The sequence below is a fragment of the Phyllostomus discolor genome, chromosome 5 (assembly GCF_004126475.2).
Source record: "Phyllostomus discolor isolate MPI-MPIP mPhyDis1 chromosome 5, mPhyDis1.pri.v3, whole genome shotgun sequence".
In the NCBI taxonomy this organism is placed as follows: Eukaryota; Metazoa; Chordata; class Mammalia; order Chiroptera; family Phyllostomidae; genus Phyllostomus; species Phyllostomus discolor.
In genome coordinates, this window is record NC_040907.2 from 119,394,570 (window position 1) to 119,417,569 (window position 23,000).

General features: G+C 46.7%; 1 protein-coding gene across 1 annotated transcript in view; it reads left to right on the top strand.

The window, feature by feature from the left end:
- The window catches only part of DLG5 (discs large MAGUK scaffold protein 5), a 118,579-nt gene that overhangs the window by 67,828 nt on the left and 27,751 nt on the right, over positions 1 to 23,000 (top strand). The window contains 8 exon segments of the mRNA XM_028513605.2: positions 5,617 to 5,876; positions 7,004 to 7,316; positions 11,672 to 11,856; positions 13,423 to 13,548; positions 17,703 to 17,835; positions 18,286 to 18,413; positions 19,868 to 20,043; positions 20,418 to 20,521. Of these exon segments, the coding sequence (XP_028369406.1) occupies positions 5,617 to 5,876; positions 7,004 to 7,316; positions 11,672 to 11,856; positions 13,423 to 13,548; positions 17,703 to 17,835; positions 18,286 to 18,413; positions 19,868 to 20,043; positions 20,418 to 20,521 (1,425 nt within the window).

Consider the following 23,000-nt stretch of genomic DNA (forward strand, 5'->3'; position numbering starts at 1 on the left):
TTATATTTTGCTTGTTTCTTTGTTTTGTTATTTAGGTTCCTGTTAAAGGTGAGATCACATGGTATTTGTCTTTCACTGCCTGGCTTGTTTCGCTTAGCATAATGTTTTCCAGCTCCATCCATGCTGTTGCAAAGGGTAGGAGTTCTTCCTTTCTTTCTGCTGCATAGAATTCCATTGTGTAAATGTACCATAGTTTTTTGATCCATTCATTTACTGATGTGCATCTTGGTTGCTTCCAGCATCTAGCTATTGTAAATTGTGCTGCTATGAACATTGGGATGCATAGGTTCTTTTGAATTGGTGTTTTAGTATTCCTAGGATAGAGTCCCAGCAGTGGAATTGCAGGGTCAAAAGGCAGATCCATTTTTAGTTTTCTGAGGAAGTTCCATAGTGCTTTCCATAGTGGTTGTACCAGTCTGCAGTCCCACCAACAGTGCACTAGGGTCCCCTTTTCTCCACAACCTCTCCAACACTTGTTGTTTGTTGCTTTGTTTATGATGGCCATTCTGTCTGGTGTGAAGTGGTATCTCATTGTGGTTTTAATTTGCATCTCTCTGATAGCTAGCGATATTGAACATCTTTTCATGTGTCTTTGGATTTTCTGTATGTCTTCCTTGGAGAAGTGTCTGTTCAAGTCCTTTGCCCACTTTTTAATTGGATTCCTTGTCTTCTTAGAGTGCAGTCATGTAAGTTCTTTATATATTTTGGAGATTAAACCCTTGTCTGAGGTATCATTGGCAAATATGTTTTCCCATACAGTTGGTTCTCTTTTTATTTTGATACTGTTTTCTTTAGCTGTGCAGAAGCTTTTAATTTTGATGAGGTCCCATTTGTTTATTCTTTCCTTTATGTCCCTTGCTCTAGGGGACAAGTCAGTAAAAAAGTTTCTTCGTGAAATATCTGAGATTTTCCCACCTACGTTCTCCTCTAGGACGTTAATGGTGTCACGTTTTATATTTAAAAAAATTTTTTTTTAAAGAAGCTTGGACTGCAGGACATTTGACTAGTCCCAGGGCTGCCACCTTGTGGGGAACTCCGGGAATGGCGGCAGTGCCTTTGCTCTGAAGCAAACCACTGACCTCCTTTGGAGACACTGGGCTTCTCTACCTGGCTTAGGGGATTTTAGAAAGTGAAAAATTTGAAGCGATTTTTATCAAAATGTTGGAGGCACTGCCCACAAGTCAGGCAGTCCTTTCTAGAAGTGGGACCTTTTCCAGATGTGAGTAGAAGGTACTGATTGACCTGAGAGTCAGGAGAGCTAGCTCTCCATTAGCTCTGTGTGTCCTGGGCACACATGCGCACACCCTTTGGGATGCCCTTCCCATCTCGCAGTGGTGGGCACCGTGTCAGGTATGTCCTAGTGTCCTCCAGCCGTCACTGCCTGCACTTAGACAAACGCAGGTGTCCTTACTTTGTCCTGCACTCAGGGTCCCAGTTCTCATTTGTCAGTTGATTTATGGAAAAGCATAATGTTATATTTCCATCTCATACCATACACAAAATATATTCCAAGTTGTTTAATGATTTGAATATATAGAGTAAACTAATAGTTTGTAGCAAAATATAACAATATCCTCATAATCTCAAGGTGGGAAGGAACTTTTGAAATAAAACTACCAAAGCACAAACCATAAAGGAAATGATTGGTAGGTTTTACAGTATTAAAATGTGAAAGTTTAGTGTAGCAAAGACACTGCAAGAAAACTGAGAAGCCACATATTGGGAAAAGATATTTGTAATATAACTAGGAAAGGATTAGTACCTGGAATTTAAAAATGAACCCTACATAAAGAAAGGGAGAGAGAGAAGTAGAGAAAGTGTGTATAGTCAGTAAACATAAGGAGAGTTGCTCTTTTTAGTAATCAGAAAGCAAGTTAAAAAAAGATCTTTTTTTTTGGTCCATGAGATTGGCAATACTTTAAAATATCTGACTCTTTCACACTAACCAAGAGGTGGAAACAACCCAAGATCCTTCACTGAGTGAGTGGATAAACAAAATGCAGTATATACATGAAATGGAATATGATTCATCTTTAAAAAGGGAAGAAATTATCACATACTTCAATATGGATGAACCTTGAAGACATTATGCTAAATGAATAAGTCAGTCACAGAAAGATTAATTAGTGTATGATTTAATTCTGTGCAGTACCTAGAGTAGCCAGATCCATAGAAACAGAAAGTAGAATGATGGTTTCCAGGGGCCGAGGGGAGGATGGAATGGGGAATTGTTTCTCAGCGGAGACAGAGTTTCAGTTTTGCAAGATGGAAAAGTTCTGGAGACTGGTTGCACGATGATGTGCATACATATAACACTACTGAAATGTACGCTTAGAAATGCTAGGCTCTGGTCAGGTGGCTCAGTTGGCTAGAACGTTGTCTCAGTAGTCGCACTTGTTAGGTTTGGTCTCCAGTCAGGGCACATACAAAGTCAACCGGTGAATGCATAAATAAGCGGAATAACAAATCAGTCAGTCTCTCCCCTTCTCTCTTTCTGTCTCTGACTTCCTCTCTATCTCTAAAATCAATAAATAGAAAAAATGGTTACAACAGTTTGTATTTTGTCACAACTAAAAATTAAAGAAAAATGTAACTGTATGAAATTTTGGTGAGGATGTGTTGAGGATAGTCACTCTCAGAGCTTGCCCACAGCTGGCAGATCATGCATTGGTAGAGCAATTGATGTTGTCCAGAAAGTATGAACAAATCCATGTCCTGACACTTGGCTACTCTGCTTCTAGAGTGAAGTCTCATAGGTGTGGGAGAGGAGACATATATGACAATGTTCACAGCAGTATCATTTATAACAGCCAAAATAAGAGGGGGGACAATGTAAATGTTCATCAAACAGAAGGAGGAGAATGTGTGATGTATTCATACAGTGAATTGCTGACTGTATCACTTGACCAAACCTCAAAAACATCATTAAGTAAGAAGCAGCACGCATAGTATGGTACCATTAGAAATGTATGAATACATATGTAGTATAAAGAAAATACTGTGAATGGAGATGATTGACAGCAAATTCCAGGGAGCGATTAATTCTGGAGGGGAGAGAGGGGTTTGAGATAAGGGTGCACTGGGGGCTCTAGCAACGCCAGTAATACTGTATTTTTTTAAAAAAACAATTTGACACATGTGACAAGATGTTAAGATTAGAGCTAAGTGGTGAGTAGTTAAAATTTTGTTACTTTGTTTGCTGTACTTTTCTGTATGTTTGGAAGATACTCGGTTTGTTGTTTTGTTTTTTAATTTTTAAAAAATACTTATTTTTTAGAGAGAGGGGAAGGAAGGGAGAAAGAGAGGGAAAGAAACATCGATGTGAGAGAGAAGCATCGATAGGTTGCCTCTCGTCGGCACCCTGACAAGGGACCAAGCCCTGACGGGGAATAGAGCCAGAGACCTTTCACTTTGCGGAAAGATGCCCGGCCAACTGGGCCACACTGGTCTGGGGTATCCTTGTTGTTGTCATTGGTTTAAAGACTTTAAATGATAGAGTGGGCACAGTTTTTTTTTGTTTCTTGGTGTGCAGTCCTGTCTGCAGCGTGAAGCATTTTTACAGAACAATGAAGATTTTAACTGCCCAAGGAACAGATGTCCTGTAGGAGTTTTGTATCTTGGTGTCTTTGTAAGAGTTCCCCTAAAGGAAAGAGTTTTGCTTAAAAAAAAAAAAAAAGCAAAGACACCCTGAGTGAGCTGTTTTCTGAGATTCCCTTCCTCTTCATTAGTTTTCAGTCTTCGGAGCTAATGCTTATGTCTTAGAAGAAAAAACTCATTTTCTTTGTCTCTGATTTCATTGCTAAATTAGCTGTCCCTGGGCATTTCATGCTAATTGTAATTGTAACAGAGCACAGGCAGACCTCAGAGATTTTGCAGATTCTGTTCCAAGCCATCCCAATACAATGAGCTGTGATCTGTTTGCTGGTTGGGAGTCTCACCTTCAGTTTGTAAGAAAACGTAACACCTGTGAAGCACAGTGAAGTGAGGTACAGTAAAACAAGGCATGCCTGTATTTGGTACTTCCGGGTTCTGGTTCCTCTGGGCTGCAGAGATCTGATCGCTTAGGGTCCATGCTGGATAAGCCAGGCGATTCCTGGACTGTCGGAGCTTGCACCAGTAAGCAAGCTTTTCTGGTTCAGTCCTATCACTTGAGGAATAAAGAAACCGAAAGCCAAAGAAGTGGAGTGACCTGCCAAAGGGCACAGATCCCCCAAGGTGCTTAGCAGAAGTCAACAGGCCCCTGACAACCTCTTGAGTCATCTTCTTGTTTTTTATTCTCTGGAACAACGCCCCGAGTGAACCCGTAATTTGCTCTCTTGCTTAAAAATCCCCCAGGGTTCCCGTCTCCCTTAGGACACAGTTTTGGCTTTGGCTGTGAGCCTCCAAGCCGAGCCCACTACTCCAGCCTCCTCTTGAACCCACTGCTCCTTGTTTACAGGGCTCCAGTCACTCTGTCCTCCCCTGCTCCTTGTGCCTAGAACACTCTGGTCATTCCTGCCTCAGTGCCTTTGTACTTGCTTACCCCTCTGCCAGGTGTGCTCTTGCTGCTGCTCTTCATTTGCACCCAAGCTTAGAAGTCACCTTCCTAGGGAGACCTCCTCAGACCATCTCACACCTTCTGCTTTGCTGCTCAGAAGTCTCTCCAGCTCATTACCCTACTTTATTTTTTATTTTCTTGAGGGCTCTTATTCTGCCCAGAAGTTATTTATGTGGTCTTTCTTCCTTTCTGTCTACCTGCCTATCTCTGTCTGTCTGTCCAGCTGGGCATTCGTATCCTCCAGCAAGCCATGGTCTGTATGTGTCCTGTTTGGCACCACCAGCATCTAGAACATTACTAGAACATGTCAGGCACTTGTGTTGGTGGTCCTCAACACCACCCCCAGGTTTGGTGATTGTTGGGGAGACTCACAAGATTCAGCGTATAATTACACTTATGGCTAAATTTTATTTCAGTGAAAGGACACAAAGCAAAATCAGCAAAGGGAAGAGGTGTGTGGGGTGAAGTCCAGAGGAAACCAGGTGCAAGTTCCAGCCAGTCTCTCTGTGGAGTGATGCAGGGCATGCTCAGTTCCCCCAGTACTGAAGCATGACAGCACATGTGAGGTGTTGTTAGGGAAGCCCATGAAATACTCCCTGCCAGGGATTTTCCTGGGGGCTGGCCCCACAGGCACTGCTGCCTAGCGTGTACTGAGATTTCAGACTCCCAGGAGAAAGCCATACTCAGCCTAAGCCACACTATTTGTCTGATCCAGGCATTGGGAGCCCCTCTTATCACTTGGGGCAAGTTTTATATCAGTGTAGGGAACTATTTGCCACTCAAGTTCCCAGGCACCAGCCAAGAGTGAACTGGCAAGCAGGGCTTTCAAAGGATAGAAGTCTTGGGCCTACTAGGGTAACACCCTTTTGCACACTACTTAAGAAATGTTTATGAACAAATGAATCACCCAGTGTGACTGCAGGGCCAGTGGAATCAGAGCTTGGCCTCCAAAGGCCAGAGGCCGTGACCTCTCCTCCCTGGTCAGCAGTTCTACCCTTAGACACAGGGAGGTAAGAGTGCTCAGTCTGTTCTTCCTCCTGCTGCCAGGCCCTGGGTAAGTGTGGCTCTCTGGTCCCCAGGTGTTGAAGCACAATGGGTCTTCAGAAATTCTCAACAAGCTATATGACACGGCCATGGACAAGCTGGAGGTGGTTAAGAAGGACTATGATGCCCTGCGGAAGAGGTACAGTGAGAAAGTTGCCATCCACAACTCGGACCTGAGCCGGCTGGAGCAGCTGGAGGAGGAGAACCAGCGCCTGCTGAAGCAGACGGAAATGCTCACCCAGCAGAGGGACACAGCCATCCAGCTGCAGCACCAGTGTGCCCTCTCCTTGAGGAGGTGGGGGCTGGGGCCACTGAGGGCCAGAGGGACCTTCTTTGCTTGGGGCCACTCTCCTCTGTGGGCTTGTGGTTATCCACAAGGCTCCCAGACACTACCAGAGAGTAAAACAGCACGGCAGTTGTGTTTTTTCAATCGAGAAGTGCTTATTTCCAGGAAACTTTTTTTTTTTTTGGACACTCGCTGTGTCTTGGGAGTAGTCATTCTCATTTGAACAACTTCGGTATGTACCGACCATCCCAGTGCCTAGTGCTTCCGCAGGCCTCTCTTCTTTGTCAGTCACCCACCTAGCAAATAGCAAAGTTAATCATCCTAGGTATTGTTTCTTCCAAAATTTGATTTTTTATTAAGGTATATGATCTGTAGGGATGTGAGCCCTGGCCTCAAGCAGTGTTTCATAAAGTACACTCCTGCAGAATACTAGTTCCTGGGGGCATTTGTTGGTTTCCCATGAGAAGTGGTCTCTGGATATGAAAAGGTTTGGGAGTTGCCAGGTTGCACAAGGACAGGTATCTGCAGTGTGGGACTTCTCAGAGCATTCAGGTTGGTGCTGAGCACTAGACTGTCTAAGATGGGGACACAGAATGCAGTGTTTCCCAAACATAAGTCATCAAAGACATACTTTTTTTTTTTTTAAATGGAGAGCCATGCAGGAGATTGGTGTTCAAAGAACACACTTTCTGAAGTGTTACTCTGGATGCTAGAGCCTTAGGCTCTTAATCTGACCAGCTGTGCTCTGACACTAACCTGGTGACTTTGGGCCAGCCAGCTGCATCTCCTTCTTTTCTGTATTTGTGAAATGAGGTGGGTGGATTAAATGACTGTTAAGCTCCCTTTTATCTCTCATATGCTGTGATTCTAGCATTAAAAAAAATGTAGCTTGACTGTGGGAGAAATTTGCTGTTGTTTTTAGTAGAGCAGAGGGCATGAAGTCCTCAGTTCAGCTTTTGGTTTTGTAAAGGCTGAGGAAAATTCCAGGTCCAGGGCACTGGCACTCCGTGACTTTTCTCTCTCAGGGGTGTAGAGAATGACCTCCCTTGAAACTTCATGCTTGACTGTCCAGCACAACAGAGCTGACCGGGCCAGTCCCCGCCACCCCCCACGTCCTGGCTGCTTTTCTCCCCCAGGTTCGAGGCGATCCACCATGAGCTGAACAAGGCCACAGCCCAGAATAAGGACCTGCAGTGGGAGATGGAGCTGCTGCAGTCGGAGCTGACGGAGCTGAGGACCACGCAGGCGAAAACCGCCAAGGAGTCGGAGAAGTATAAGGAGGAGCGGGATGCGGTATACAGCGAGTACAAGCTCATCATGAGCGAGCGTGACCAGGTCATCTCTGAGCTGGACAAGCTGCAGACCGAGGTGGAGCTGGCCGAGTCCAAGCTCAAAAGTAGCACTTCAGAGAAGAAGGCAGCCAGCGAGGAGATGGAGGCACTGCGACAGGTAGGTGGTTGGGTGGCTGGCCTCCCAGACCCTGGGAAAGCAGCAAGAAAGGAAGGGCTGTGGTGCACACAGTGTCCGACCAGCAGCCTGCTCCTGCATCAGAGTTCGGGGCTGGGTTATTGGACACTGCCCAGGATATCGCTGAGTTCACTACACTTAGTGCTCAACTCTAATCTGGGCTACAGGGATGCAAGGGGAGTTCTGGCTATGGTCTCAGGCCTCCACAGCTTACATTGTAGGAAGAAAGTCAGGTGACATGCCCCGATACTCATGTGCTGCAGCTACAGACACTCACACTCAAACCCAGACTGAGTGAAGTAAGTGTTAATCAGTCATGCTGAAGGTCAGTGGTATCTCAGGGACTTGCTCGCTAAGAAGCTCTATCCCAAGGCCAACTTCCCAAAGCCATAGATACCTTTGGCTTTGTGAGTCACCCTTAGGGCTCTTTTCCCAGCATCTGAAGGGTCTGCTTTTTAAGGGGCAGTCTGGCTCCTGCTGGAAAGATAGTATAGGCTGTGCCAGAGCCCTTCTGTGGGTCTTGCTCCCTCGGGGACATGCCACCAGGGTCAGGGGCCTAGGGTTCATTAGCATTAGAGTTAGGACAGTTAGCTTGCCTCCTGAGGGCTCAGTGTTGATTCTTTGAATTCTTCCTCCTGGCCTCTGGGCCTCATCACCGGCAGCCCTCACCCCCAAGTGCAGATGTGTCCTACTTGTTCCCTGATCAGAGGTTCCCTCCCCATCCTGTTGGTCACTGTTGTGGCTCTGTTTAGAGCTGCTGAACTTGATCATAGCAGATTTTTTTCCCATTGAAATGCCTCCATTCTACTTTTCTATGCAGGTCATTTGGAATGCAGCTTTTAAAAATGGTCTGTGAGAACTGAAGAGCAAGATGTTAGAGGTTGGGCAAATTGGCAGGGGATGGCAGGCATTTGATTGTTGGAGCTGGAACCTCCTGGACCCAACATAAGGCAGGGCTGATGCCCCAGGGGTGGCCTGGCCCTGGGTGGCTTTCTTGGACAGTGACACCTTCTCATGCCCAGGTAGTGCTAGGGGCCATGGATGCAGGGGGAACAGGCCCTGTGCTGGGAGAACAGCCCTTCTCAGTCATGTGACCTCTTATTTTTCTGGATCTCAGTTTCCTTATGTACAAAATGGAAATGATAATAGATAGCATCTGCCTCATGGGCAGTTATGTCAGTCACATGATTTAATATTGAAAACACACTTAGAATTGTGCCCACGCAAAGTAGGCATGACTTGAGTTGTTATTATTAAGATGATTATTAGCTCCTTTGTCAAGAACCCTATGAAATTGTTTTTGTAGGCAAAAGTGGACCAACTAATGGCAATTTCATGTCAAGGGAGTGAGACTTCCATATCATCAAGGTGAAAGCCATTGTGAAAAGGAGAATTTACTTGATGAAATTTGTAAAAAGATCATGAGAAGCAATTTTTAATGAGCAAATACAATGTATTAGGACTCGGTAATTTTTCTAGAAAAACTACCAACTCATTTTCACGCTCTGACATCTGAGAGCTTTTAATGGTTGGGAGAATGTTATCCAACAAGGAGAACAAATTGATAGAGTAAAACTTTGAAAATGACTGAGTCAGTCTCTAAACCAAAAAAGTCAAGGACGATGTGTCAAGCACGTGAGAGGTGAGCCCGGGAGATGACTGAAGCCCACAGGGAGGGGTTTTTGGGATTATGAGGTTAACTGTGCCCTCAAGGATGGTGGAAAGCACCGAGAAAGACGCAGAACCACTGACTCCCTGAGGCGCTAGCATCTGGTGGCAGCCTGTCACCCCTCTCCCAGCATTCATGTGTGCCCTTCACCCTGGAGCCTGGTTCCTGGCCTTCGCAGGGGGGCATTGGCTGGGTGTCAAGTCTGCCTGTCAGCTGAGGCAGGAATCTTTTCCAGGCACTGATCTGAGTCAGCAGGCAGGAGAGGAGAGTGTCGTCCCCCCCAACCCCCCAACAGCTTCCAGAACTGAAACCCTGGGCTCCTCGTCTACTTTGTCTGGCTTCTCCCATAAGACCACTTTCCCACTCATCCAGAATAGGCCAGGGTTGTGGCCTGGCCCATTTTGGCTCTGAGGTATGGGTGGGAGGGCCTTAATCTCCTCATGGCCCGATGAGACCCCCTGGTGTGGGCCCTTCCCCTGCTGGGGGCTGAGGTGCAGTCCCTGGGCCTTTTCCCTGGCCTCATGCCCGAGCAGGGTGAGTGTCTCGCGAAAACTAGCCCATCTCTTCCTTAGCCTGTGGCCCCGAGGTCACCCAGGGTGGCAGAAGGAGATCATGGGTGGTGCTTTTGCAGACTGAGATCTGCGTGTTGTGGAAGAAGCAGCACAGGAGCAAGAGTCCTGGACACTTGGGTTCTGAGCCCAGCTCCCTGAGGTGGGACCTCAGGGGCAGTCACTTCTGGACCCTGAGGTTCCTCATCAGTATAAACAGGTCCCTGGGCAGGGACCTTAGCTCCCCAATTCTCCTGTCCTTTTAAATTAGGACACTGTATTCCTCATCTTCCCTCTTTTTTTTTTAAGTTAAACTTTATTTTTAAGATTTTATTTATTTATTTTTAGAGAGGGAAGGGAGGGAGAAAGAGAGAGAAACATGAATGTGTGGTTGATAGGGGCCATGGCCTGCAACCCAGGCATGTGCCCTGACTGGGAATCGAACCTGCAATGCTTTGGTTCGCAGCCCGAGCTCAATCCACTGAGCTACGCCAGCCAGGGCCTCCTTTTCTCTCTTGGTAAAACTAAGTATTATATACTTCCAGGGTTTCTCAGAAGGAAGCAGTGTTTTGGAGGTGTTCTCATTTTGGAGACTAACAGTGATGGGGGCCCAGTGGAAGGAAGGGGAGACGGGGAGAGGGTAGGCTCTGCCCGATTCCCTGGCACTGGTCCCTCTTTGTCTCCACCTCTGGCCTTCAGCTTGAGGTAATTATCCAGGGCCAAAAGGAAAGACCTTTCATTGAAACCACATGTAACATAGTTCAAGTAGAAAACTATATTACTGTAAAACACTGAGTGAAATATAAACTTAAGAAAATATTATTGTTAAATTTATGAGCACTCTTAATTTCTTGATAGAATTAATAAAAATAATTGTTTCTAAAAATATCAAAATACCCATCACTGCATAAAAATAGGAAAAAATCAAAACTAAAATAATTTGACTTGCTCTTGGGAACTGAGTTCTTAGCGGAGCATGCCACTCTCCCTCTCTCAAGGTAAGGTGTTATTTTTTGTGCAGATTTTTCCCCAGCTCTTTCTCATTCTGTACGTGAGAGACAAGGGGGGAGTTATAAGCTGACTGCATACATTTTTCTGTCTCCCTCATACTTGTCTCTTGGCTGAACTTCTGAGATCTTTTTGAACGTGTTTTAGCGGAGGCTGTGTTGCTGTCTGCTGTGGAGTCAGTGGAAATGTTCTCGGTGTGTTTCTCTTCCTTATTTTTATCGCTCAGAGGTGGAGATCCCAATGCAGAGACAGTAGTATCTGTTCCTCTCCTGTCTTGTTTGTGCTTTGCTTCTCCAGAAAGCCTTTCAGCTAGGGTAGGAGTCACTTTTGCAATAGACACTTACTTGCCATTTCCCCCATGTTTTCTAAAGCTATAGTGGCACCGAGGGAGCTTTCTCTATGAGCACTTCTAAGAGTTTGAATTGAAATTTTAATGGAGCATGCAATGCTTTGAGGAAGTGTCAAGAAGCAAATGCTTCAGATTCAGCTTTGAAAATGAGCTGAGATACATGGGACTTCACCAGTAAAAATGCTGCTGTTTTTTTCAGATATAGAGTTATTTAAAAATAACTCTGTATGCTAGAGTATGAAAACCAGAATATAGAAACCGGTATTGCAGAAACAGGGAGTTGTGTTGTATCATGACCAGTGTCAATACCCTTCGCTGCACTCAGGCCTTGCGTCATTATGTTATGTTACGGGCACCCTTTAGAGAGATGTGGTGGATCTTTGTAGGTACAAACCACACAAGTGGCAGGGTGGGGCCTGGAACAAGCCCTCCAGGGGAGGCATTCCACCCGGGCCAATGAGACCTTGGCTGAGAAGGGACTAGGGTTCTAGTCCAGGCTCTGTGTGGGGTTGTAAGAATTTGGATTGGACCTTAACGTCACTGGGGGTCTAAGCATGGCTGTGGGGCCTGTGGTCATTGGTGTGGGGGGCGATGGTAACAGGCATAGTAGGGTGGTGTTGGGATGGGCTGTGGCTGGGATCCTGCTGACTCCCTCCGTCTAGCTCCCAAGAGTTCAGCCCCAGCCCTTGCACCCTGTCGGATGGTACTTCTGAGCCAGAAGGCCCAGTAACCTCCTCCTCTGCTTGCCCCTCATTCCCACCAGATCAAAGACACGGTAACTATGGATGCCGGGAGAGCCAACAAGGAGGCTGAAATTCTTCGAAAGCAGTGCAAGGCTCTGTGCCAGGAGCTGAAGGAGGCCCTCCAGGAGGCAGATGTGGCTAAGTGCCGGCGGGACTGGGCCTTCCAGGAGCGGGACAAGATCGTGGCAGAGCGGGACAGCATCCGGTACAGTGCCCCTGGGCTGGCCTGGCCTTAGGTCTCCCCAGGGCACACGGGGTCTGTGGGGAGGGCCACAGTCACTTACCACATGTCTGGGTAGGGTGAGAGTGACTAGGTTCTTCCCTTCTCACCCTAGGTGATGCCCCCACCTTGCCTCAGAGCACTAGTATTTTCTATTATGTGTTTCCATCCTATTCCACTTCACCCTAGGCATCCGAGTGGATACTATGAAGTGGCACCAGACCAGGTGTCATTCTAAGTTCTGACAATTAGAACTGCATTCTCTCTGTCAGTATTCATTATGCACCTACTACGTGCCAGGATCTCAGGTCACTTGAGTAAGGAGACCCTGGGAGATAGCCTCCAAAGCTCCCAGGTGGCTGTGATGCCAGGGGGCTGGCACTGTGGGGCTGCAGGCCACTCTGTCAGACAGGGCATTGGGGAAGGAAGATGTGTGGACAGGGAATTCTAGGGTCACAGGCAGAGCTGTGATAGGGGCATGGAGGGTAGCGGGGGACAAATGGAGGGGTCTCTCCAGAAAGCATGGTATTTGAGCCAGAACTTAAGCATGAGTGGGATTTTTCCAGATGGAGAGGGGGAAGGGCATTGCAATCTGAGCAAACCTCATGAGCAAAGGTGTGGTGTGATCAGGGCAGGGCAGGGATATAGGTGTGAAGTAACAGAACAGGCAGCTGACAGCGCCCCTGAACACAGGTTGTTAGGGCCTTAAAAGGGAAGCCTGGGAATGTAGACTGGATCCTTGGTTGAGGTAGAGCCGGGAGAGGCTGGGGGTGGGGTGGGGTGTTGATAGTGAGCAAGGACTTGGTAATGAGAGATTCTGAAAGATCCCTGTGGCCTTTTTAAGGAGAGACTGATGTCCACCTAGGCTGGTCAGGAGATGAGTGTTCAGGGTTGGGAGGATATGGGGCCATGGAGAAGGGGGGATAGCTCTCAGGGTCCATCCAATAACAGGATGCAGCTCTGGGGGTGGCAGAGGGCACAGATTCTCTTGCTGCCAGGCCCCCTGTCTCCACCTCCTCTTTGAATGGCTGAGGTGTTTTCGAGGTCCCAGAAGCCGTATGTCCTTTAGCAGAGGGTTGTCAAGCCTGCCCTCGGTACTTGCATAGAACTCAGGGCTGCAGAGACACATGAGGCATGATTCCTGTCTGAGTGGGGGTCTCATTCTGGTTGTGGGCTGGGGGTGGCTCTGGAAAGGCCTGTAAGTGGGTGGTTATGAGGCATTTGGCCAGCGCTGGAGCACAGAGCTGCCCGGTGGACTGGGGTGAGAGGCGGTCTTTGACCCCAGGCACATTGACAGTGAAGCAGTGGGGTGAGCACTGGATATTTGGAACCCAGCGCTTGTTGCCTGGTATCTGGGGGATGTCTCTTCTCCTGGGTCCTCAGCGTTACCTTTGTCCCTCAGTGGGGTTAGCCTTGATGGCCTTACTTCTAAACTTGCCAACATTCCTGTGCATCTGGGGGCAAGGTGGGATCCTGGGGTGTTCACTGCAGGCTGTGGGTCCTCCATCCCTTACCTCTCTTGGTGACCTTGCCCTTTGCCTCTTCTGCCAGGACGCTATGCGACAACTTGAGGAGGGAGCGGGACAGGGCAGTGACAGAGCTGGCCGAGGCCCTGCGCAGCCTGGACGACACTCGAAAACAGAAGAACGACGTCAGCCGGGAGCTTAAGGAGCTCAAGTATGCTGGGGTGGGCGCCTTCCTGGGCCGCGCTTGTACCTGGGAGTGGAGCGCCCGCTCTCCTCTCAGGGCTGGGCCTGGCCGTCTGCCCCTTCTCTCTCCCATACTCTGTCAGTCTGTAGAAAGGGTTCAGATGCTGCCTCCACACGGAGAGTTTATTAGAAACTCTTAGACCAGCAGAGAAAATGACAGCAGCCCTTTGAGCACATGGAGGTGTGCACTGTGCACAAAGACAGGAAGGAAGGGCCCTGCTCGCAGGCAGGCCGTCAGGAGATAGACAAGCATGCATTGTCCACTCATTCATTCCCTCCCTCCCTCCCTCCCTCCTTCCTTCCTTCCTTCCTTCCTTCCCTCATTCATCAACTCAGCAAGGATTAACTGCGTGCCTGCTCTGTTTGGGTCAGGCCTGAGGGAGGCACAGGGGAAACGACTGAGCAGGCCGACTACGTCCCTGCCCCGTGGGGCTCACAGCTTACAGGAGACACCACAGGCAGCCATCAGAGAGGCAAGGGCATAAAGGAACAAAGCAACAAGTGATTGTGGTGCAGAGTTTTGCAGGTGATTGTGACCACCACTCAGCAGTCTGTCCTGCTGTGTTATGGATGCCCGTCTGGAAGAGACTGTTTGGGATGTCAGACAACCCAGCTCAGCGACAGCCCTGCCCCTGGGGGTATCCCTTAAGACGTGGTGACTCTAAGCAGTGGAATGAAAATATGAAGATCAAAGTTTAAAAGAGAAATTGGCAGAGGCCAGTAGTCATTACTAGAGCCTAGAGCCAGATTCTAATTGGGAAGCAATGGTTCTCTTTCCATTCCAGGGACTTCCCAAGCTGTATAGTGGGGAAGGAAGGTGAAAAGCCTGTGAGTGTGAGTGGACAAGCCTTGCTTACTTGGGGTATGTCTTTCAGAAGGGAGTACAGGTTCCCTCCCCTTCCCATTCAGTAACATCTAACATATAAGACAAGCAGCTGCATTTCTTAAATAAAAACCTAGAACCTCTGGGGCTTGAGTGCTCTAAAGAAAACTTCAGTAGCTCCTCTGGGGTTTCAGCATGGGAGGAGGTTTCCATTTTAATTGGGCTGGAGTTGCCAAGGCTGTCTAAGAAAGTCAGCTTCCTTGGTTCATTCAGCATGTTTGTATTTGTATCTCCTTCCTGCTGAGTTCTCTAACCTGAGGATGCTGTGACATGGTCTGAGCTGCTACACCAGAAGCAATAGTGGGAAAGAGATGAAGCAGGTGCAGTCAGCTTTAAATGAAAAGCTCCAGGCTACGTAGTGGGTATTAGGGCCCAGGAGGCTGGGTAGCATTCTAGAGCTGGCCAGTGAGAGCCCAGCCTAGCCAGAGGTGTGAACCTGGGGGAAGGAAACAAAAGTAGGTCACGAGTGTGCCAGGAGCCCAATAGGCAGGACTGATGAATTGAGAAGGAGGTCTGGGCCCAGGTTTTAGGAAGAAGGGCATTATATGCTAGTGACTGCAGGATAGGACAAGGTTACTATGCCTTTTTTTATCTTCTTAACTGGGTCTTTCTAAGAGCTTAAGTTTTATTTTGATCAAGTCCAACTTATTGATTTTTAAAATCAATTTTTATTTTTATTAAATATATTTTATTGATTGTGCTATTACAGTTGTCCCATTTTCCCCCCTTCAATCCCCTCCGCCCTACACACCCCCTCCTAACCCACATTCCCCCCCCCCCCCCCCACCGTTAGTTCATGTCCATGGATTATACGTGTAAGTTCTTCAGCTTCCACATTTCCCATATTATTCTTACTCTCCCCCTGTCTATTTTCTACCTACCATCTATGCTACTCATTCTCTGTACCTTTCCCCCCATCTCCTCTTCCCATTCCCCTGCTGATAACCCTCCATGTGATCTCTGTTTCTGTGGTTTTGTTCCTGTTCTAGTTATTTGCTTAGTTTTTGTTTTTGTTTTAGGTGTAGTTGTTAATGATTGTATTTGCTGTCATTTTACTGTTCACATTTTTTATCTTTTTCTTAGATAAATCCCTTTAATATTTCATATAATAAGGGCTTGGTGATGACGAACTCCTTTAACTTGACCCTATTTGTGAAGTGCTTTATCTGCCCTTCCATCCTAAATGAAAGCTTTGCTGGATAGAGCAATCTTGGATGTAGGTCCTTGCCTTTCATGACTTGGAGTACTTCTTTCTAGCCCCTTCTTGCCTGTAAGGTCTCTTTTGAGAAATCAGCTGACAGTCTGATGGGAACTCCTTTGTAGGTAACTGTCTCCTTATCTCTTGCTACTTCTAGGATTCTTTCCTTCATTTTAATCTTGGGTAATGTAATTACGATGTGTCTTGGTGTGTTCCTCCTTGGGCCCAAATTCTTTGGGACTCTCTGAGCTTCCTGGATTTCCTGGAAGTCTATTTCCTTTGCCAGATTGGGGAAGTTCTCCTTTATTATTTGTTCAAATAACTTTTCCACTTGTTGCTCTTCCTCTTCTCCTTCTGGTACCCCTATAATTTGGATGTTAGAACATTTCAAGATGTCCCAGAGGTTCCTAAGCCTCTCCTCATTTTTTTTGAATTCTTGTTTCTTCATTCTTTTCTGATTGGATGTTTCTCTTTTCCTTCTGGTCCACACTGTTGATTTGAGTCCCAATTTCCTTCCCTGTACATTTTCCTTTATTTCACTTAGTGTAGCCTTCATTTTTTCATCTGATTTGCGACCAAATTCAACCAATTCTTTGAGCATCCTGATTTACCAGTGTTTTGAACTGTGTGTCTGATACACGCAGTTCAGGTGTATCTCTTTGTCACTTAGTTGTATTTTTTTCTGGAGCTTTGATCTGTTCTTTCCTTTGGGCCATTTTTTTTGTCCTGATGCAACCATTACGTAGTAAGGGGCGGAGCCTTAGGTGTTCACCAAGGCAGGTTGGCCCAGTCTCAGGGTTGTGACACTGTATGTGGGAAAGGGGACCAAGAGGGAACAATGGCACTTTCTCCATTCTCTGCTGGATTTCAGTCACTTCCCTCACTTCCCACATGCAAATTGGGCCCTTCTGGTGCTGGTTGACGTGTGGGTGGGTTTGTGTATGTTCTAGGACCCTGTGGGTCTCTCCAATGAACTCTCCTGTGAGGCTGGGAGTTTTTCCTGGCACCTCAACCCCCACCAGTGTTTTCAATCAGTGGTTTGAGGAAATAAAATTTCCCGGCGCTGGGCCCCTGGGTTGCATAGTCTGTCCTGCTTCCCATTTGTTTCTCCTGGTTTATCTGCATGTGAATGTGAGACCACCTGCTCTACCAGCCACCGCCTCGAGGGGTCCACCTATTGCTCCCTTGTTGGCCAGCTGCAGCCTTGCGTGCTCCGCTGCACAATCCTCCGCCTCACTGGGTCCTCCAGCCACCACCTTTCCGCGAGTCCTCTCTGCCCAGCTGCCTGTCTCCACCCCTCCTACTGGTCTGGATGAATGTGTCTTCTTTAATTCCTTGGTTGTCGAACTTCCATACATTTTGGTGTTCTGTCAGTTTTGGTTGATTTTTGTTTTTAAATTGTTGTTGTCCTTCTTTTGGTTGTGTGAGGAGGCACAGTGTGTCTACCTATGCCTCTGTCTTGGCCAGAAGTCTATCGATTTTTTGTTTAATTTTCAATGAATTGTATTATGTTCAAAAATCCTTCGCCTAACACTAGATCTCAAAGATTTTTCTCCCATATTTTCCTTCTAAAAGTTTTATAGTTTTATTTTTTCCATTTAAATCTGTAATACGTTTTGAATTAGTTTTTATAAGGTATGGTGTTTAAGTTGAGATCCCCTTTTTCTTTGCCATGGTTGTGCAGCTGCTCCAGCCTCACTGGTTGAAGACTGTCTTGATGTAGCTATTCTACCTTTTTTGCCTTTCCCTATAAATTTTAGAATAGTCTTGTCTGTATCTATGGAAATGTTTTGTTAGCATTTCCATAGGAATTGCATTAAACCTCTAGATGAATATGAGAATTTCTGAGTCTTTAAAAAAAAAACAAATAAAAACCTACCGATGCCCAAAAGCCTTGACCTGATGCTCCAGATTTATTGAGAAGTATGAGGTGAAAGCCCCATTGAGCTTTCATGAGTGGTCCACCTGCTTTCCAAGCTGAGACTTGGGGGGGATATTTCACCTCCCATAGGGCCATTGCCATGGCTCCCTCTCTTCACAGGGAGCAGATGGAATCCCAGTTGGAAAAGGAGGCCCGGTTCCGGCAGCTGATGGCCCACAGCTCCCATGACTCAGCCATTGACACAGATTCCATGGAGTGGGAAACAGAAGTTGTAGAGTTTGAAAGGGAGACCGTAAGCTTTCTTTATGTCTTTTCTTCTTCTCCTGACATGAAGACTTTGGATGGTGGAGGAAGGGGGCGCCCTCTTGCATTTTCCCCCAGTGTCATAATTGCTAGTTTGGAGGTTTGGCTTTCCTCCCAGGATGCAAAGGCATCCTTTCCTTGTACTTGTTCAAGCTGGGTTATAGCAGGTTGGTTTCCTATGTCACGGGGCAGGTGCTGACACAGCCCACAGATTGCAGAGGGAAGAGCAGAGTCCCCGAGGGTGATGCTGGTGGGGATGTGTGTTTGTAGTGGCTGAGAGGGGAAGACTATAGCTGCTCATAGGCTGCATCTTGGGGACTAAGTATCCTGTCAATCATGGTGAAGGGAGAGTCCCCACATTAGAGTGAATGGTTTGGGGTTTAAGAGCCAAATGCTTCTCACCACTGCTTTGTAAAGTGTGCTGCTACTGTTTTGACAGGAGGACATTGATTTGAAGGCGCTGGGGTTCGATATGGCAGAAGGTGTGAATGAGCCTTGTTTGCCTGGGGACTGTGGCATATTTGTTACTAAGGTGGACAAAGGAAGCATTGCAGATGGCCGCTTACGGTAAGAGTAGAGGAAGCCCCAATTCTGGAGGGAAGGTTGGGCCCTGCAACCCAATGAAGCCTGGGGAACTTGGTGGTAGTTAAATGCATGCACCCCAGGGTCTGAGAGACTCAGTCTATCTGAGGCCCGCAGGCTCAGCTGCTAACATTGTTCTTAAAGGATACTGTTTGATGTCGAAACACAAGAAAAACATACCCAGGGACAACTGAGTCCTGTGGAGAAATAGGGACGAAATGGCCACTCTCTCTAGTGGAGAGTGCCCTGTTTTCCCGTGCAAGCAGGCTTTTATTAAGAATACAGATACAGTTTTTGGATTCCAGTCTGGCAGGGAAGGTCAAAAGGAATAGGTAGTTTTCAGAGGGACTGACAGAACTCCTGCTGGGATTATGGGCAGAGTTTGTGTTTTATCACTTAAAAAGGCTACAGGACCTAAAAGGCTAGTCTCGTTTCCTGCCCATGCCTTCAAATTCTAATTCAGTAGCATCCTCCAGCAGCAGATCTCACAGGATCTTGCATATTCTATGTCCCAGGCCTGATTACCCTGGGGGTCTGCTGACTCTAGTCTGGACTGCACCACCCCTGTTATTTCTGCAGGCCTGAGTCGGGCAGAGGAGACAAAGGTAGCCAGGAGACTTGGATTTCTCACAGCTAAGAACAAGGAGTCAGCCTTTGACAAAGCCAAGAGGGCAGGGGTTGATGTTGATCACCCCTTCATTTCCACAGCCCTGAGTCTCTTCCCTGAGGCCTCCATGTGATCATGCCTGTCTTAGGCGATTCCCCTCGTGGGAAATCTTATCTGTCATTGGCTAACTGATCAAGCATTGGGGGCTGGCACAGAACAGGCAGCGTTCATGCCAGGGAAATAAGTTTTGTCTCCTTAGTGGCTCCTGGTCCAGAGGTCTCTCACTCAGCCTAAGTCACGGGGGGTTACAGCTTCCTGAGACCAGGTAGGGCGGACTCTAACAGTCTGACTCACAGTTGCCTTTGAACCTGACCTTTCTCCAGTCGCCAGGTGCTGCCTTTCGCATTTCTGTGTAGAAAAGTGCTCAGGCAATATGTATGAGAGCATAGCATATGCATTGCATGCTCATTCCATGAAATACCTATGATGATAAAAGAGTGCTTACTATATGCTCAGTACTGCTTTAAGCACTTCACATAATTAATCTTTACAGTCCTATGAGGTAGGTGTTACCCCATTTTACAGCTGAAGGCACTGAGGTGCTGAGGGGTTAGATCACTCAGCTAGTAAGTGGTAGAGCCAGGATTTGAACCCAGGCAATCTAGCTGTACTATTTGAGTTTAATCATTTGACCATCCTGGAAGGGGAAATCTTTCTGAATGTGTATGTGGGCCACCCGCTTTCTGGCATTTGACTCTCCAATGGGAGCAGTTGGGCTGCCCCCTGGTCCCAAGACCTGCATGGACACTGACCTGACTGTGCCCCTCTTCAGGGTCAATGACTGGCTGCTGAGAATCAATGATGTGGACCTTATCAACAAGGATAAGAAGCAGGCCATCAAGGCTCTCCTCAATGGGGAGGGGGCCATCAACATGGTCGTGCGGCGGAGGAAGTCCCTAGGCGGGAAGGTGGTCACTCCACTGCACATCAACCTGAGTGGACAGAAAGGTAGTGGCCCACAAAAGTGGGCAGAGTGCTTCAGATGGCAGGGTGGCCCTTTCTTATACTAAGGGATATATGTGTTTTCAGGTGTACTTCATTGCCAGGGTTGAGGTGTTGATGCTGCTTAAGTGCAGCCTGTGTGCTTCCCTGACATGTGACCACCTGGGGCCTGGGTCTTGCTTGTCTCTGAGTGATTCACCAGACTAGATATGACTGAGCCCCTGGTGGTCTGGCTCAGGTCAGCTGCTGGAATGGACAGGTCACAGTCTGCCAACTTTGTAAAAGTATCTCCCAAAGATGAGGTGGGACAACCAGTGGACCATGAGACCTGGGGCAAGGATTAACCAGGGACCACCTGTGGTCCGCCCTGTGGTTCACAGACAGTGGCATCAGTCTGGAGAATGGAGTGTATGCTGCTGCTGTGGTGCCTGGAAGCCCGGCTGCCAAGGAGGGGTCCCTTGCCGTGGGAGACAGGATTGTGGCGGTGAGTCTCTAGGAGCCGGGCCGTCTGCTGCATGTGGACAGTTAGATTGCAGATGTGGGAGGTGTGAGCGAGACATAATGAACATTGTTTTTATATTAAATGTGAACATTTAAATGTGGCTTTTTTGTTCTGATAGTATGTTTCTATTTACTGTAGAAAAGGAGGAAGTACGGAAGAAGCTTAGGAAGGAAATAAGAATTAGTATTATTGCTACCACCTATAGATAACAGTTACTAACATTTTTACTGTATTTCTCTATAACCATTCTTCTATATATGAATGTCAAGTTAGGTCAATTTTTAAGAAATTGATATCTATATGTGATTTTTTTTAGAAATCTTTTTACTAAATCTTTTATCCATTTATTTTTATATTTCTTTTTTATTACCAAAGTAAGACTCATTTGCTGTAAAATATTCAAGCAACACAAAAGTGTATAAAGTAGTAGTCCCCTCTTTTCCCTTCAGTCCCACTCCTGGAGGTATTCTCTATCCCCACTGGGAAGGTGTGCTCCTAGCTCGACCATAACTGTATACACAGATTGAGACTTGTGGTTTCTGTTGGCTTTTTAAAATACAATACTGGAATCATCTTACGTTATTCTGCAATTTGCATTCTACATTGTGTTTCCTTATTATTTTTGTCCACGTCATGGTGTTCTGTTGTTTGACTATCTGTAGTTTAAATTATTCTGTGATGGGTGGACACATAAGTTGTTTTCAGTTTTCTGCAATTGCAAACAGCCCTGCTGTGGACTTTACCTGTGTGAAGCAGCTGCTTTGGGGATATTTAACGGCATCCGTCGTGACCATATCCCTGCAGTGCTGTGAGATTGCTCAGTCATAGGGCATGCACATTTAATACTTTTAAGTTACTTTTTAAAATTGAAGGCATACACTTTTTCATGACACACACCCGGAATTCCAATCATTCAGTGGGCTCAGTGACAGTAACTCTTCTCTGGTCCTGGCCACACCATCCCACCCCCATGGCAATTATTGTGAAGAACAAACATTTCTTCCAGAAATGTTTAAAACATGCGCATCTCCCACATTTTGGGGAAAAAAAAAGCAGGTGGGGTCATAATATTCTTGGCTGCTAACCTTGTTTTTGTTGCTATCAGCATGACCTGTGGTTCTTCCTAGGTGTGTCTGGCTCATTTCAGTAGCTACACGGTCCTTAGTGACAGCAGCACCAGCTGTTAAGCAACCCCCTGCCCCCAGTGGTCATTCAGGACATCTTTGCCTGCACAGGTGGAGCTGTGTGGCCACTGCTGCATCCCTGCACAGGGCCCACGAAAGCATGCCACTGGGGCAGTTATTCCTGGGCTGGGGGAATTGCTGGATCTATGAGCATTTAACATTTGATATGGTCCCCTGTGCCTCCAAAAGGTCATGGTGTTTTTAATCCTACCTACAGTGTGTGGGGGAGCTCATTGCTTCACATCTTTGCCAGTGTTTTCCAGATTCCTGGGGTGCCAGACTTTAAAAGTTACACAGCCATTGTGAAAAATTTCAAGATGTGGAAAAGTTACAAAGAAAAAACAATCAAATTAACCTATCACTCTAAAATAATCCTTCTGCATATATTTTTTAAGCTTTTGATGTTGAAATAGTTACATAAGTAATTATAATTCAGTTATATACAGTTATATTAAATAAAAAGTATTAAAAATAAAGTTGCAAAGATAATATAGGGAGGTCCTATATACCCTTCACCCAGTTTTCCCTAATGATTACCTCTTACATAACTTAACTAATATTATAAAGAAAGTTAAAACCAGACAGTTGACATTGGTGCTGTGGGTGTATTTAGTTCTGTGTCATTTGATCATGTTTAGGTAAACAACGACAAAAAGGATACAGAGCTGTCCTACTACCACGATCTCCCTCTGTTATCTCTTTATATTAACACACCCTACTCCCCCGTTCAGACACCCTGGCAACTAATTGGTTCTCCGTTTCTGTAACGTCATCATCTCGTGAACAGTATATAATAAGAAGAGCCATACAGTGTGTGACCTTTCAGTTGGCTTTTCTGCTCAGCACAGTGCTGTGAGAAGGAAACATGGTTGTGGGGGTAGCGTGTTCCTTCTCACTGCAGGGTGTAGTACTCCGGCGTGTGGACACAGCCTGGGCTAACCCTTCACCTGTTGCACATGTGCTTTTCCGAAGATTGGAACACATCTGAGAGGGATGTGGCCAGAAATTTAACCATGAGTGGTGTGGTGTGTCTTAGTGAACAGTGACGACACTTCATCTCATGTGGCATTGTCTAGTCTACAAAGGCCTTTCACCCCACGATGTTGTTTTTCCATCTCTTCCCGCCCCTGTGGGGTGCGCACGCAGGAAGGAGTTTGGAATCAACATCACACAGCAGGAAGCCCCAGAGCTGGGCTCTTCCTCCAGGACCCTTGGTGTCCTGGGCCCAGTCAGATAGGCATCTCCCTGTAGAGTAATTTTAAGGCTGTGTGTTTCAT